The sequence below is a fragment of the Pteropus medius genome, unplaced genomic scaffold, assembly GCF_902729225.1.
Source record: "Pteropus medius unplaced genomic scaffold, Ma_sr-lr_union100, whole genome shotgun sequence".
NCBI classification, from domain to species: domain Eukaryota; kingdom Metazoa; phylum Chordata; class Mammalia; order Chiroptera; family Pteropodidae; genus Pteropus; species Pteropus medius.
Window position 1 is genome coordinate 11235280 of NW_024349801.1, and position 16707 is coordinate 11251986.

At 38.7% G+C, this 16707-nt stretch overlaps 1 protein-coding gene and 1 pseudogene across 2 annotated transcripts in view; both read left to right on the top strand.

Annotated features, from left to right (window-relative positions):
* ADAMTS18 (ADAM metallopeptidase with thrombospondin type 1 motif 18) overlaps positions 1-16707 on the top strand; it is a 357590-nt gene that overhangs the window by 333342 nt on the left and 7541 nt on the right. For both annotated transcript variants that reach the window (XM_039888839.1, XM_039888840.1), the window contains 3 exons: positions 10240-10381; positions 12664-12790; positions 15799-16003. In XM_039888839.1, the coding sequence (XP_039744773.1) occupies positions 10240-10381; positions 12664-12790; positions 15799-16003 (474 nt within the window). The remainder of the gene's footprint in view (positions 1-10239; positions 10382-12663; positions 12791-15798; positions 16004-16707) is intronic.
* Positions 3477-3594, top strand: LOC120623181 (uncharacterized; annotated as a pseudogene).

A 16707-nucleotide genomic window follows, 5' to 3' on the forward strand; every position in this document is an offset into this window, starting at 1 on the left:
GATTTCCCTAATCTAATGTCTTCCACTATATCTGATAGCACTGTCCTTAAGCACTTTAATAGCACCTGAAATCCTATATTAGCAGAAAGATGATTTACTCGTCTTTGTAGCTTCCGCAGCTGGCATAGTACCTGCAAGGATTGTAGATGCTCAAAAAAATACTTATTGGATGAATGACATCCAAAGATAAAATTCATTTAAAAGTTAGAATGTTCTTTCCAAGTTGAAAAATTATAAATAATTAAAATTTATAAATTAAGCGAAGGAGAGTTTCTCAGACCAAAGTCAGGAGTGACAGGCTGAAGCCAGCTTCTCCTTACCCCGTTTCTTTCCTTCTGTCCCAAACCACAGTTGTAATCTCAAGTTCTCTGGAAGGCCTGGACTTCTGCCGTACACATTTAAAAAACCACTGGATTTCATCATCTTTCAGGACTAGTCTTAGAACTGTGTAAGTTTAAAGTTGAGTGCAGTGAATAGCATTTAAAATATTGAAATTTGATCTCCTAAATTGCATTTGAGGAATCAGTGTGCTCCCTAAAATGCTTGCCTTTCCCAAAGTGAATAATTTACACATAAGAAGTTGCTGACCTGTTGGTTCACAGTTGACCTACCTTAATCTGGGAGAGAGACAACTTGTCCCCCCAGGCTAGGGGGTTTCTCAGATTTTTTCACTTATTTCTGAGCGTTTTCTAGTGCAAGGCATGATGATGCAATCCTGGGAATAATTGACTTCTGTCAGTTAACCCCAAGAAAAAAAGTACATGGCCCAACACCAAATAAAAGTGTCTTCTACCTCTGGTTATTTTTCTATGTCAAAGCTTTATAGAATGTCTTCATAGGGAAGCTCAGTTTAAATGGAAAACAGACCTTTTATCGCCAAGTAACATGCCCGCCCAACTATAAAATGCAGTCTCCGTTACAAACATCCATTCTCCTTGGAACGTCGACTCTATGTTTCAACGTTTGCAACAGGTGGATGTCAATTTAAACAGTGCTGGCCCCACTGATTTCCTCGGTGGCCAAGGGAAATTCATAAGAATAATCAAGGATTTATATGATTGTCTTAGGTCTTAAATATTTTAGGCATTATTTAATTCCATCAATCAACTTTATATTTTGAACTACACATATGTATGTAAATGAGTTGGAGAAAAGGAGCTAATTTTCATGACCCTGTATTATATTTCTGCATTGTCCAGGGAAAAACTACACACACACACACACACCCCAGCACCAAAAGAAATCAATATTGATTTGGCAGTCACATATACATTCTGAGGTCACTACAGATACAGTTATTATAAACTAAATAATTTCCACATATTTCTTTTATTCAACTCATTCTGTACAACATAAATCTGGAATGAAGTCTAAGGAATTTCTCATTGAACTAGTGTACTTATCAGTCATCTGAAAGATTTAAAAGTCAGTTTTTATTTCAATAGTCTTTAGGATATTATGTATGGACCACCACATCGTTTATTTTATTGGATCTGGGAAGACCAAGAAAAACTAGATCTGTTTCTTCCACATCCCCCATAACTAAATTTAGTGTGTGTGTGTGTGTGTGTGTGTGTGTGTGTGTGTGTGTGTGTGTGTGTGTGTTGTAAGGAATTAAACTTTGAAGTGGTAGAAATGTGAAAACTGAAGATCAGAGTTGAAATTTATACATGCCTTTGTTGGGGGAAAAAAATGATTTAATCTGAAGTCATAATTGTATGCCGGGCTTTTGAATGTGGCTGAAAAGTTGATTTTTTTCCATTTTCAGATTGAGATATAGGTATTGTAAGATCACTGACTTTCTTCTTTGTTTAAGCATGGCACGAAAGGCCTGCTTAATGTACATTTTTTAGGAGACCTTGGCAATAATAGTTAAAACCACATAAATTCTTTTTTTTTTTTCATTAGTTAGGTGTCCACTTAGATTTGACACATTCTTTAGAAGTGACTGAAGGTGAGTTTTTCGCTAGCTGATGCCCTCTCCCCTCCCTCTCCCCTCCCCATTTCTTCTCCCATGCTCTCCCTCTCCTACTTCCTCTCTCTCATTATCCATTTGTCTCTGTTGTTCTCTCTGTCTCTCTCACACACACAACAATGAACGAGTTACATTCTCTATCGAACTGTCATGCAGTTGGAAGGTAGGTGAGGGAATTCATCATGAGTGTTTCATTATAAAGTAACTTCATCTCTGTCTGATTAACAGTGATTCAGGATGACATGATAATACAGGTTGCTATTCTAAGGCTGAAATATGATCACCTGTGTTTTTACAGCATTCTTTTTTTTTTTTTTTTAGTCTTCAAATAAAAGCTCTCTTTATACAGGTTTTTTTCCTCTCCGTTATGTGGCAGAAGGGGGTGTTTAACTCCTTTAAACCCCATTCCCAATTAATAGTGTTCCAAGGGAGAATCGTAAAGCTGAGAAAGACAGCGGCCTTTGTAATGACAGTAAGTGAGAAATAGGTTAACCACAGGCTAGTTTCAAGGCAGAAAAAGACATCTAAAGAAAATTACTATAATAAACAACTTCCTCTGCTCTTTGGCAAAAGGAGATGATGGAGTGGCGGGGGACCAGGTGGACAGGCACATTGATCAGTGAGATGACAGTGTGTGAGCACCACTGACAGAGTATTACCTTCTCATCTAGCCCCTTCCTTGTGACCCTGCTGTCTGAATTCTCCCCAAGGGAAAGGAGCTGAAATGAATAAAGATGTGCCTCGAGATAAAATCAGTCCAAGGTAAAGGTGATTAGCAGAGCAGCATGGCTTGAGTGAAGACGCAAAACACGAGAGAGGCAAAGACATAATGGAGGATTAATTCAGAACAGATGATATAAAACACGGACTCCAGAGGACAATTCAGAGGTGCTTTGGCAATGCCACGTCATTTGTCTAGAGAGTGCCCTTTGTTATTTGAAGTGTAGGCCTCAGTTAATTCATGGTGAATACTTCTATGACGGGTGGGAGAACACTATTTCTCTTCACTAAACTCTGAGGAATGTTGATGAGTTGAGTTAGAACTGTAGTTGAGGTTCAACGTGTCAACCTGCACCTTTGAAGCTGCCTCACAGATGCGTTTCCAAGTCCCCATCAGCGTCTTTGTGTTGCTGTCTCTTGTCAAATCCAACTCACTCACACATAATAGCAATGATGATACCCGGTCATGTTCTTCAAGCTTTGAAGCAAACAAGAGGAAGGTAAAGACAACTGACTGACTTTTCACATCACAGGGGCTTCCAAAAATCACAAGGACTTACAAAAACGTGAATCCTACCCTAGAACAACGGGACCGTCCCTTCCGGAGCACTAGTCCACACATAATGTACGGTGCGGTTTGTGACATATCAGGAAGGGTTAATCTATAAAGTGTGTTTCAGTTGTTAAAACAGGGGTTAAATAACATCCGAATAAATGCAAGGGAAAATGGATTGAGGAGATTAAAAATCATGGATATTAGCATGTTCAAGAAATAAAATGTGTCTACGGCCATGCCACCCTGAACAAGCCCAATCCCATCTGATCTCGGAAGCTAAGCAGGGTCAGGCCTGGTGGTACTTGGATGGGAGACCACCTAGGAAGACCAGGTGCTGCAGGCGTAAAAAATAAAAAATAAGGAATTGTAAGCTGGCAAGGTCCTTGCAATCTGTGAAGTCAACCAAGGGTTGCCTCGCCTAAAAAAAAGAAAATGGTCAGGTTTGAACCCAGGATCACAATGTAAATGGTATAGTATGCTCTTGAATCCCAGTGTGATAATATTTTTTCAATAGTTGGTACAGTTTTTAGAATTTTAAATTAGAATCCTAGACATTATGTTTCATAGCTGGGGAGGCAGTGTCGCTAGAGTTAAGATGTTGGGTTTTGGAGTCAGACACTCTCAGAGACTCAAGTCCCAGTGTTCTATCCACTAGCTTCATGATGTTGTGTTTTGGTTTATTCGTCTATAGTATTGAGATGATAATAGCACTGTACCTTCTTCATAATGTTATCAACTTTAAATGAGTTGATATATGTACGGTACTTTGCCTGGCCTACTTCTATTATTATTCTGTAAGCGATCAAATATGTTATTGAAGACAAGAAACAAGCTTTCTAGCATGCATTAAATTAAAAAACAGACTTTCAAGCTTATCCATAACTCCTTGATTTCCATGGAGAATTAGGACAACTGCCTTAAAAAAAAAAAAGACTTTAAATTATGAAATAAATACAAAGCTGGTTGAAGGTGTTTATAGTTTTAACATTAAACATAAAAAGTGGGAGCAAAAGAAATCTTGTTTACTCAAGATTACTCAGTAGGTCCTCTGTTTTAACTTTGTGCGCTTGCAGCAGAAGCTGCATCCTCCTCCTGCAGAGGGTAGTTGGTAGAGTCCAACCCCATCTGTGGTTTTCCAGCTTAAGAAGCTGTAAATTTTATAACTCTGCACCCTGCGGTCAAAGCTGCTGAGTGTTGTGTCTGAAGTCAGGTGGTTCGTGTGTTAAAGGTAGACATTAAACAGTTCCACCAAGGACCTGGAAGCGTTTAAGGAGGTTGCTTGCCAGCTGTAAATTAGAGACCCAATGCCATTTGGCTGGAAAACTCTGGACAAAGTCCAGTTAAGTAGACTGACTCACTGGCGGTCTTTCCAAATGTGTGCGTTGAGCAGCGTGGCCGTCACGCAGCGTGGGGTGGTTCAGAGACAGTGTTATTGTGATGTTGCACCGTGAGGAACGTCGGGGTGGGGGCGACATGGCTTTCCTGTGACCTGCGGGGGATTTGCATTCTCCACTATTGCTGAGAAAAGTTATTGACTGCCTTTGTAGAGGCCTTTGTAGAGGCCACTGAAAAGGTTTTAAGATAGACGTGAGTGATGGGAATTATTTTCAAATTACGTATTATCCCAGATGTATTCCTCAGTGTTCACAGAGACAGTTAGAATCTTAGCTTGCGGTTATCACCCCGAGGTCTTCCCGCTTCCCAGATTCTGCTGGGACCGGTCTGTGGCCATGATGATGGTCATGGTCACACTGAGATACGGAGGTATAAATAAGCCCACTAAATTAGGGGCTATAGTCTCCATCTAGGAAGAAGGGGCAAAGTCGTCGTTAGACCACAGGGCCATTTGGAATTTGGGAAGTTTTAAATTGTGTCATAAAACTGATTCGGGTGAGCAAAACCTCCACGTTATGGTAGACAGAGCCAGCTTGTGGGTGCGGAACCTGCAGAGCTGCCCAGGACCTCATGCACAGGAGGGCCTGACGTTTGGCTTAATGCTCTGCTGTCACCAACTTGAAATTCTTTATAATTTTTTAAAATAAAGGGCCTTGCATTTGCATTTTGCTCTGGGGCCCAGAAATTATGTAGCCATTCCCGAGGGTAGGATTGATTTATTTTTTTTAAAAAAGCCCATCCTTTTGAAAATCTCTATTCTATTAGCCAGACAGAGAGTCTGTTTCCAAAAGAAATAGTAAAAATAGGAAAGAGAGATGACTACTGCTGTGTATTCTGTTCTTGGTCACTTTTCTCCTCAGTAATTAAGAGATGTACCTTAATTATTACCGAGAAGCAAATAACATGTTATAATGGGCAAATGCTCATCTTTTATACACTGGGTCTTGGCATCTATTTGTTTAAATAATTACTGACTTTAAGAGGCCTTTATAGGTTGTTGCTAAAATAAAGTCAGCTTTCTGCTGGTTGATACAAATATTGTCTTTCACCTACGTGATCACACACACAGCCCTGTATGTGAACTTACAGCTGCACTGGACATTATAGTCAGGCCTCGAGTTATTTGATTTTATAGAATTGAAAGACTTTTATTCATTTATGCATTCACTGAATACATTAATACATTCAACAAATAAAATAACAACATGTCCTATATGCCATTGGCTAGAAAACTGTAATAGTAATACAGCAATAACCATCCACTATGTGTTTTATGAATTAGTTATTTAAAGTTGCATAATCCTGTGATCATTTACAGTAAATTGTGTAAGTTATTTCTCTTCTTGCTTTGGCTGGCTAAGTAAACTTATTAACTTGATAATATGAAATGGATTAGTTGCTGTCTTGCTATTAAATATCGTTTGCTACTTTTCTTAATTTTTGCTCAAGAGTTTTACTTTTCAAGGGATGTTTACACATGTTTTTATTTAAGCTATGAGGGAAGGCAGATGGGAAACTTTCGAGGGGAGTAGAAATCCTCAAAGAAAACTGAAGTTCTCTTGTTTTGAGGCTTTTTTGCTGAATTTATCCCCCAAGATACATTATTAATTAAATGGCAGCCACGAAGCTTCTGTATGTATGTGACCTCCTCCCCCAGGTTCGCACCAGCATGATTTCCTTTGCAGTTCCATGGCATTTTGTTTTTAACCTCATAAGTAACTCACTGTATCATTTTTAAGTGTGGACCTGTCTCATTTCCTCATCTCCAGAGTGTCATGACCATAGGAATCGGAAGAGATGATGGTAGCTTAGACCAGGGCAGCAACAGTAGCAGTAGACAAAGTGAGACATGGTCAGATTTGAGATACACTGAAAGTAAAGATAGCACCATTTCCTGATCGATTAGCTATGGAGCATGAGAAAAAGAGAGGAGATCAGGGTGCCTCCAGCTTTTTATTTTGGCCGGAACACTTACAAGGATTGGGTTGCCATTTTTATGAGATTGAGAAGAACAGGGAGGAAAACCTGTTCTTCTCAATGCTCAGTGTTGGAAATTGATACACCTTTTAAATATTCCAGTATAGATGCTGAGTAGGCAGTTGAATATATGAACATGGAAGTCAGAAAATGAGTTTCATCTACAACTATACTGTCTGATACGTAGCCACTATCCACACATGGTTATTTAAATTTAGATTTTAAATAAATGTAAAGTTTTGTTCTTTAATCACACCAGTATACCAGTGCTCAGTAGTCACACGTGGCTTGTGGCTACCATGTGGAACAACACAGGACTTTAGCGTATTATTGCCATCGTAGAAAGTTCTATTGGAAAGCACTGGTGTAGTGTTATGGATTTGGGAGTGGTCAACACGTAGATTGTATATAAAGGTCACAGAAAAGTAGGTATAGATAAATAAGAGAAAATGTCAAGAGGTTAGAGGTCATTTTGATATTGAATAGTTAGGAGATAAAGAGGATTCAGCAAAGAAGACAAGAAATGAAGGTCAGTGAGTCAGGAAGAGAACTGAGAAAGTTCTGGTGGCAAAGAAAGGAAGAAGTGATCAGTTATGTCCAATGCTGATGATTGATTGAGACAGACGAGGCCTGCGAACTACTAGATGTAACAAGATTCCCTTGAAAGAGCAGTCTCAGTGATATGGTGGGGAGAGACACACCTGATAGGGAAGGATCGTGGGCTTCTGAGGAAAGACATGGAGATGGAGAATAGAGACAACTCTCAGAGGATTTTTTGCTATAAAGAGAAACAGCGAAATCAGGTATGAACTGGAGGGATATGTGGAGATAAAATAATATTTTTTCTTAAGATGAGAGATATCATAGCATATTTGGATGCCGATGGGAATGATCCAATAGACAGATAAATTTCAGTGAGACCCAAGTAAGAGAAGGCAGCTGTGTGGTGACGTCTGTAAGTAGTTGAGGGAGGATGGCACTCGGGGGACAGTCTGGACTAAGATAGGATCCAGGACAGGGCAGCCTGGGTAACAGAAGGAGAGGAGCATGTGGGCGCAGATGCAGAAACAGGCTTGACAGGGGAGGCTGTCCAAATTCTCGTTAGTAGCATTGATAGTTTTTTATGGTTGGATTTATTGGAGACCTGGTGGAAACTTGACATTTTGGTGGTTTTTGTTTGTTTACTAGTGACGACACTTTCTTCTGTATAGTCTAAATTTTTTCTTAAATACATCCTGCTGTTCACAGAAACACTTAGAAATGGTTTGCAGTGAAACCACATGCCATGTATGGCTCAGGTTCTACAATCTGTCTAAAAGTTGAAAGTAGAATATATTTCAAATGCCTGTTGAAAAGGTGTTAAACCACTGTTAAATACCCAGAAATATAAGTCCTCGAAATTTCAAAAGCAAGGACTAATGTTATTTTTTAATTTTCTTTGCATTTCCATTGGGGATCACTTTCCCCTATGGCAGTAAAAGTCAGGATTTCATGTGAATGGGGGGAATGGGTGGTCCTAGGAAGCGGAGATAAGGGAGTGGATTTATTTCCCTATCACACTCACACTTGAATATGCTTTCCTTACAAGCATGTGTGATGCAAAGCCACGGCACTGTGATATCATCCTGCCTCATGAGCCTTAGCTCACTATAACGCTTAGGCGTTTCACCTGTATTTTATCACCACACAAGTACATGTGGTGCACTGCATTATTTTCTCTCCTACAAGATCTCTGCATTTCTATTGCATTAAGAAAATAGCAACCAAATTGTTGCATTTGAGATACTACTTTAATTGAAGGAGAAATTGAGTTGAAATATCAGTGAGCATCAAGATTATCTTCTGAATATAAAATACCTCTCAAAATTCTAGTTCGATTGTGACTAAAACTCTAGTGTCTGTTTACTAAATATCACATGAAGACATTAATAGAAACACTGCAAAAATCTCAAGGAAAACATGCTACTTATTCAAAATGTATAAAACGTTATAACATAATTGAACACATGAGTCCAAGAACAGTTGTATGACTTAGCTGCAAAAATAAGAAAAGCAAAGACCAGAAGGATGCTCAGAACTAAACAACCCCAAGGACCTGGATTTTGAGAAGATTTTCTTTGGTGACTGAGAATTTGGCATTTGTCCGTTTTAAATGGTACTACCTGTTGTGTTTTGTTTTTGTTTTGAGAATGCAGGGAACAAAGAGCCATCAACATTTTGGTTGTTTTGGGGAAGCACCAAGATTTTTTTTTTGGTACAACAAATGATGTCCACACCATGAAATCTTTAGAGTAAGCCATAATATTCTGGAGACATTTAAGCTAATAGTAAAGTGGAAACCATTCGGTAGCATCCTAAGGAGTGGTCTGGCTAATGGAGGTCCTTTAATAGCTGCCACCCACCCAGCTTTAATTGAGGTGAGATCCCACCAGACAGTGATAGAGCCAGATGTTTCTATTTTTAACTGGAAATTTGCTTTGCTTCTTGGGCACGAATGCCCAGTTCTCGTGGTAAAGAATTTTCCACAAGACTCATGGGGCAGAGACAACTAGCTATTTATATTCATGCTTTGAGCTTGAAAGAAGAAAGAAGTAGTTCAGGAAAGAATCAGGAAGGAAGGCAGATAACCTTTGCCTACACCAAAAACAAAGTGATATATTGTAGTGTTTAGGCACATTTTGTTGGAAGCCCTAAGTTCTGTTTTAAGCTCATTCACTAGTTACCTGTGTGATCTTATACATGGTCTTCTCAGTTTCTTGAATGAAAAAAATAGGCAGTGACTTTATAGAGTTGTTAGAGGAATGTTTTGAGATAATGCATAGAAAAAAAAAACCAGCAGGTGCCTGGCACCTTGAACATGCCTGTAAATGATTGCTCTTATTTTAGTAGTCAGAGCTTGTAGGATCAGATTTATCCTCAATCCTTCCAAGGTAAAATTTATTCCATATTTCTTTTTGTCTTATCTGCTCATCCTGGCACACAGTTTAACAGACCCATTCTCTTTGGACAAATTCTCTTTGGAAACCCTGTTGGAAATCTGCTTGGATTCTAAAGTTGATGATAGGCAACTCTAAGTTGGGTATTCTGAGGTTTCTGGAGTGTGTCCCTTGTGCCCAGCTTCTACTGGCACCCAGGACAGGGATTGTAAATTGTGGCCCAAGGTAAGCCATAAAAATGTATATATGTAAATTGAGTTTCAGCCATGATCTGTGGGGTATTACCATGCTAGGCTTTTAAGTTTAATGTGAAGATTAAGACCTCATAATGTGACCACCTTTCTTTCAGTATACTATAAAAAAAAATTTATTTGCTTTATTAATGCAATTATTTTTTAAAATTAAATTATACCTAGAGTTGAGTGTTGTGGGCTTATGGCAAATGTCATGTCATGTTTCCCTACATAGCATCTATCTAAATCAGTTTTGGTGATAATGGAGGTACACATTTTAAAGTGTCATGGGAATACTTTAAATCAACATAAAACAAATGGGAACAATGATGTGAACCAACTCTAAGGTCACAATGTCATGCAAATATCTTTAAAATGTTCAGTGAGATTTCTGGAATTCTGAGGTCTGACCTGTCTTGATCTCTGATTTTATCTTACACTGTTCAGATTCTGATGCAAGGCAAAAATCCAGGCATAGCTTGGAAGTATGCACTTCCCAAGGTCATGAGTGGAAGTCAGCCAGCCACAGAAAGACACATCCATGCCTGGAGCACAGTACATTCGAACTGCTCCGTCTCCTGCGGTGGAGGTAGGTGATTTCTTAATTCCATTTTCCAGCTCTCTTCTTAAAACAGGTTCTTTCACTTCAGGCTTCTTTAAGTTGTGTGGTTCAAATAAGCAACAAAAGAACCGTCTTTTATGGGAATCATCACTGTAAAAAGCAAATATTATTGTACTATTTCAGGATTTTCATATGTAGAAAGAAACCAGTTCTCACAAAACTCAAGTCAACCATAACCAGAACTCAAGAGTTATACATCAGAAACTTATGGGGGAAAATATATAAAAAACATATATGTATTTATAAATATAAGAATATATGCACACATATATATATATTTATATTTAAAATGTTTTAGACTTACAGTTTAGTTTCTCCTTGTCTTGACTTTATAACAACTTCCTGTTGTTATAAACCTCCCACTGGGACTCATGGAAGGTAGGGTCATGACAAGTGAGAACACATGCAAAGCAGACTTACACAGCTCCCTGAAATGTGGATATGGTGCCGTTCCATCCCCTGAGGGGTGAGGTCAGCAAAGTCTCTCTCAGTAGGAAAATGGATTAAATCTGAGAAATAACCCTTTAAGGAAGGAAAAACAATAGCTGTTCTCTCAGAGAGTAGAAGACAGGCATTTTGTTGAGATCCAAAAACATCACATATTTGTTTGTAAATCAATCTTGGTCACACTTACCCTTTTTGGAAAAGGAATGAAAGTCCATAAATAGGTCCATGAACCAAAGTATGAAGGGTAGTTATTCATTTCCTCATATTCAGAGCACCTGGTGACAATGAGTCTTCTGTATCCATCTCACTAAGCAAAATGAGCCATCTTGGAACCGGAAAAAGAAGTAGAGAAAATTCAGAAATTCTTAGGCCTATTCTTTAGGTGCTCATGTTAATTAACAAAATATGAAGAAATAATTTTTTTTCAAAAAATTAAAAAGTAATACATTTTTATTAATAACCATTTATAGTTATATTAAAGCAATATACAATAAAGAATAAAAATAATCTCCATAATCCTTTAATCAGTAATAGCCAGTGTAAATACTTTGGTCTATATCGTGCTATTCTTTTTATTATGCAAATGTAAAAGTACATTTGTTTGACATACACAAACATATATTTGCCTTAGGTATCATTTTGGGTTTTTTGTTTGTTTGTTTTTTACATCCCAGACATATCTTTCCACGCTATAGACATATCTTTCCTCTTTTTTATTTAGTCTTGGAGCATGAGCAGTTTTTCATATATCAAGCGTTCTTTGAGACCATTTGCAAGCACTTTCTGGCATCTGAGGGAGAGCACAGTTTCTTGGGAAGGAGAGAAATTTGGTCCATTGTCCACTTACAAGGAATAAATCCAATCAAGAGTGGGTGCTGGAGAGGTTCGCTGCGGGGTTCCCTCTTGCTTGGACTTAGCGATCCCTTCACGTGACTCACAGACCGTGGTGCGTCCGAGGCACATAAGAAGAAGAGTCCAAATGATTAAGTTCTCCAGAAGTGAACTCTTAATCTTAGGGAATGCCAGTGTAGTTTCGATTAGCTTTCCTGAAAGCAAACCTACTTCAGCCTAATCATTAGAGCAGGCGTGACTTCATTGCTTCTCAGATTCCGTTTTAAGGTAAAGCACATGTAAACAGAAACAAACACAATTCAAAGAGGAGGCAGCATTCTGATTTGGGGAGCTGACAAATACAGTTATTCAAAAAACAACTTAGGCATCTGATGAGAAGTTCTGAAACCAACATTGAAAGCAAGACCATAGAATGCCACTAACACAGACCAACACGAAAACGGAGACCTAGCTAACAGGTGCGAATACATATTCAGCGAGCTCAACTTATTTTTTTCAATTTTTTGTTTATATGCGCATCACACTCTTATAGAGGTAGAACATGCTTTGTGGAAAAGCATAATCTTAGAGTTTCCATGTACAATTCATCAGCGGTTTTCTTTGAAGAACATTATCCATTAGATGCGAGTAGTGTGAATTACAGTTGGCGGATGTTTCCTTTACAACTGCCCTGTTTCCCAAAGGTTGTATGTATCACTATGTGGTTCTAGGATCCACAGCAGCCTGGAAAATGAAGAAGCTACACTTTAAAATGATTAATATATGAAAACTATTATCTCAGGGGAAAATGGAAAATGGATTAGTTGCAGATTTTATTAAAAGGAGGCATTCTCAACACAATATATGGATCTTAAAATATCAGAAGCCTGGTAAATCAGAAATTAAATTTGAAAATTAAATTGAATTGGTTATCTGTACTTTTTACTTTGTAACTTTTGATGTCTTATTAGGTTATATAAGTGTAAAGGCCATTTGCTTACGAGATCAAAATACTCAAGTCAATTCCTCATTCTGCAATGCAAGAACCAAGCCAGCAACTGAACCCAAAGTATGCAATGCTTTCTCCTGCCCTGCTTAGTAAGTCATCTGGAAATCTCTTTCTGGTTATATTTGTACTTTGTATGCCTTTACTGTTGGTATGAGATAATTAAAGCCCACTGTCAATGCTTCTGATCTAAAGTGGTGCATAGATAGATAGGATGACCAAAAAAGTAATAAAAGAAAGTAGTCGAGGTTAAAATATAAACTTAAATGATACAAATTTGCTTTAGACATTCATTTTACTCTGGCTGTGCAAACCTACCATTGGGATATAAAGATATTTGTTTTTTGTAAGGGTTTTTATTTTTTATTTTTTTAATAGCCTTCACATAGAGACTCCTCTAAACTAAAACAGATATTTAAATAACACAGATTCCTATATTAGTTAAATTCACTTGTGGTTTTGTGCTTAATTTTATATAGTTGTCTAAAATTTAAAAATCATACTATGCAGACCGTGAAACCCCAAATGTAAATTATACAGTAGCAAGACACAAACTAAAAAGAAAAGGGTAGAGAGGGCAAATAGTAATCCACTTCTGATGATGGTACCCTATGGGAAGCTCAGTGGGTTTGTTTTTGGATGGATTTTAGCCACACTCTTGCTTGAACACTAATTTTAAATAATCTTCCCAGCTAAATAAAGTCTTTTCTTGTATGATTTATCTTCTGCCAAATGTGTTTATATAGGATTGACAGAGTTTCTTCTCAAGCAACGTTTTATGTTCACTAATGTTTCAGATCATCTTAATAAGCAGTGTTTGCTTTGTGGTGATACAGTTATATTGCACAATATTTTTATATACATCTATTTTTTTCTTTATAGTGTATTTGTCATAATCGTTTGGGGCCTTAGCTATCCACCAATCTCATATGTTCACTTGTTGGCCCAGTTTTTCCTCTTAGAATCTGGAGCCAGCTGTATCCTAAACAGAAAAAGGAGAAAGAAATTTGGGGGCTTTCATGGACTTTCCCCTTTTGCTAAGGAATATCTGCTTCGAAGAAATATGTAGTTCTATGACATGATTACCAGACAGTATTATTGACCCCCGTGGAGCGATCTTTCCTTTAGGTGGGCTGTGTGGGTGTTTGTGTACACGTAGGAATCGTGGGTATGTTTGAATGGCAAGCTGATGTTTTCTTATTTTAAGCTTCCTTCCCATCATTGGTTATCTCGCCAATGCTAGAAGCTCCCTGATGACTCCACATAGAAATGATATTCTGTGCAGGAACCAGTTTACTGGCTATTTAAAAGCAGAAGAGCCCCTCACAATGACTGTCAAGTGAGAGTGGTGCAATGGGCAGGATCTTGCGTTGCTTTCCTTCTCCATGCTATCATTTATATCTCATTATTTCTTCTTGGAATAGTGGGGACTTCCAATCTTCCCCAGGGATATACTAAAAATAAGGTTCAGATTCAGACTATGTGAGCTAGAAAGACAAAGGGATTAATCTGATCTAACACCATTATTCCCTCATGTATTAATCATGTCCTATGCACTTACTACATGCCAGCTCTGAGCTGAGGACTGGGGTTCGGAGACAGATAACTTGTGGTTCCTGTCATCAGTGAACCCATAACTAAATGGAAGAGTTGGATGTATAAAGGAATAATTGAGAAGCAGTGAGATACATGCTAAAAATATGTTGTGTGTAAAACAGCAGTGTGGGAGAAATGGGCGTTGTAGGAGTCTGGGCTCAGAGGTGGGGGTTGATAGGGAATGGGGCCAGTTGGAGAGGGAGCCTGGGACCACATGTGGAGAACCATGCATGTCATGCAAAAAGTCTGCTTGTGTTATGCTTTTTCTAGTACTTTTACTAAGTCATCATCTTTGCTGCATGAAGGAAAGAAACTTGACTTTGGTAGACGAAAATGTCATCTTTATAGGCAAATCTTGAAAATAGTTCCATGTTTTCTCTACATCTTATAAGATACAACTAATTATACAAATATAAGGAATTATTTTATTTGATACCATATTTAATATGGATTATACAGTGTTTTAGAATACATATCCTAGAATCCATGTGCTAAATTCTCTAGACTAAAGGTCTTTAATTTCATATGTCTTGTGGGGGAAATTAGGAAAATTTATAGGACTAGGAAAGGTGACAGAAATGCAAAGATATAATAAAAAATATATTTGTAGTGGTTTATTTAAAATGATACTTAGAATATTGATAAAAAAAAAAAGATGAGTTTTAGACATTGCTGCTATGACTCAAATGTATTAATGGTCATATCTGGTAGATTTTTTTTAACACCAGGCCTTCAAATCACAGAGTTTCAGTTAATCAAAAGTAGTTGTTAAAAAGGATTAATAGTTTAAGTTGATTGCCCTTCAAATATATACCAAGTCTCAGACTGCCGTGAAAAAGTGGTCTAGCAATGTATAAATAAAGAACGCAAGGTTATACCTCTATCAGTAAATTTTAAGACCAATCAGAACAGTAGCTGGGGTAACCGTCTGCTTAGAAATATGCTCTGGGAGATCTTCTCTGAATGCGCCCCTCTCTCCTGCATGTGCACACACACACACATACCCCTCTCACGCGCACTCTTCCATTAGTCTCATTGTAGTGTCACTTCTATTGTGGCAGCTATCAGAAAGCATTGTCTTTATTTATTCACATATCTGCCTCTTCACTGTGTTGTAGGCTCCTGATGGAAAGGACATCACCTCCTTCATTTTTCCAACCCTAATGCCTAGGAGAGTCCTTGGCATAAAGTTAGGATCCCAGTAAATCTGGCCGAATGAATGAATGGCTCAGATTTCCAGATGGCACATGTTTCTTCCCCTGTGGAGGACAGGAATGTATTTTTCCCCAGAACTGTGTGGTGACTAAATGCAGCTCCCTATAACTGGACCACATTAGTGTAGGCTTCAAAATCTATAGAAGAGTAATTAGTATGAATCGCCCTTATTGGTCCTAAAATCGATCTAAGGCTTTCATCAGGTGGTTCACCTTTTGCAATAACTGCTTTGGAAGCGATGAGCCAGAGTCTCAGCTTCACTGGAAGTAATTCTGTTTTTCACTGGAAGTTGGAAGCCAGGTGAATGGAGCGTGTGCAGCAGGTCATGTGCGAGGGGCCAGCAGAGCCGGAAAATCCAGTGTGTCCAGAAGAAGCCCTTCCAAAAGGAGGTGGCCGTCCTGCATTCGCTCTGCCCGGTGAGCACACCCACGCAAGTTCAATTCTGCAACAGCCATGCCTGCCCTCCAGGGTGGAGCCTCGGGCCCTGGTCTCAGGTAACTGGGAAAGACTTAGAGTCATTGGTCTTGTTCCCCGTGGCAAATGAGGGTGACAAAAAATATCTGCTTCCCAAGAGGCTCTCAGCTATATCCACCTTCATGGGAATCACACCGAGCTAATGTGATGGGGCATTTTAATTAGCTTTTTTAGTGATTCTTATGTAACTTTCAGTTTGGGGATCCTTAGAAGTCCAGAAACGAGAGTGTTGGGGGTCATGTAGGATAGACTGGTGCCCAAGACTAGACAGTGTTTGAGTGTCAGAGGACTGGCGGACGAAACTGGCTACCGAATTCTCCAACGCAAATGGAAAGTGCAAAGAAGAAGGTGTAAAAAGGATTTTAACTCTTGCTTCATTGAAAGACGTAGGGTTAAAAGAATAGAGAGAGGTGTTGGGCATAAAGTTTGCTCTTGTCATGACTCCCAGTGAAAGGTACAAAGTTATCAAGTTGGAAGAGGCATAGAACTACCTGTCATTTGCAACTCAGAGGTTCTCAGATGGGAGCAAATCCCGAATTTTGCAATATTGAGAGACATTTTTGATCGTCACAATGAGGGAATGGGTACTCTTGGCATCTAGGTGGTAGAGATAAAAATCCTACAATGCACAGGACAGCTCCTGACGAATTACCTGGTCCAGCTTGTGCCAAGAGTGAGAACTCTGCTGTGATGGCCCAGCCTCTGCTAAACCGTGGATGGCAAG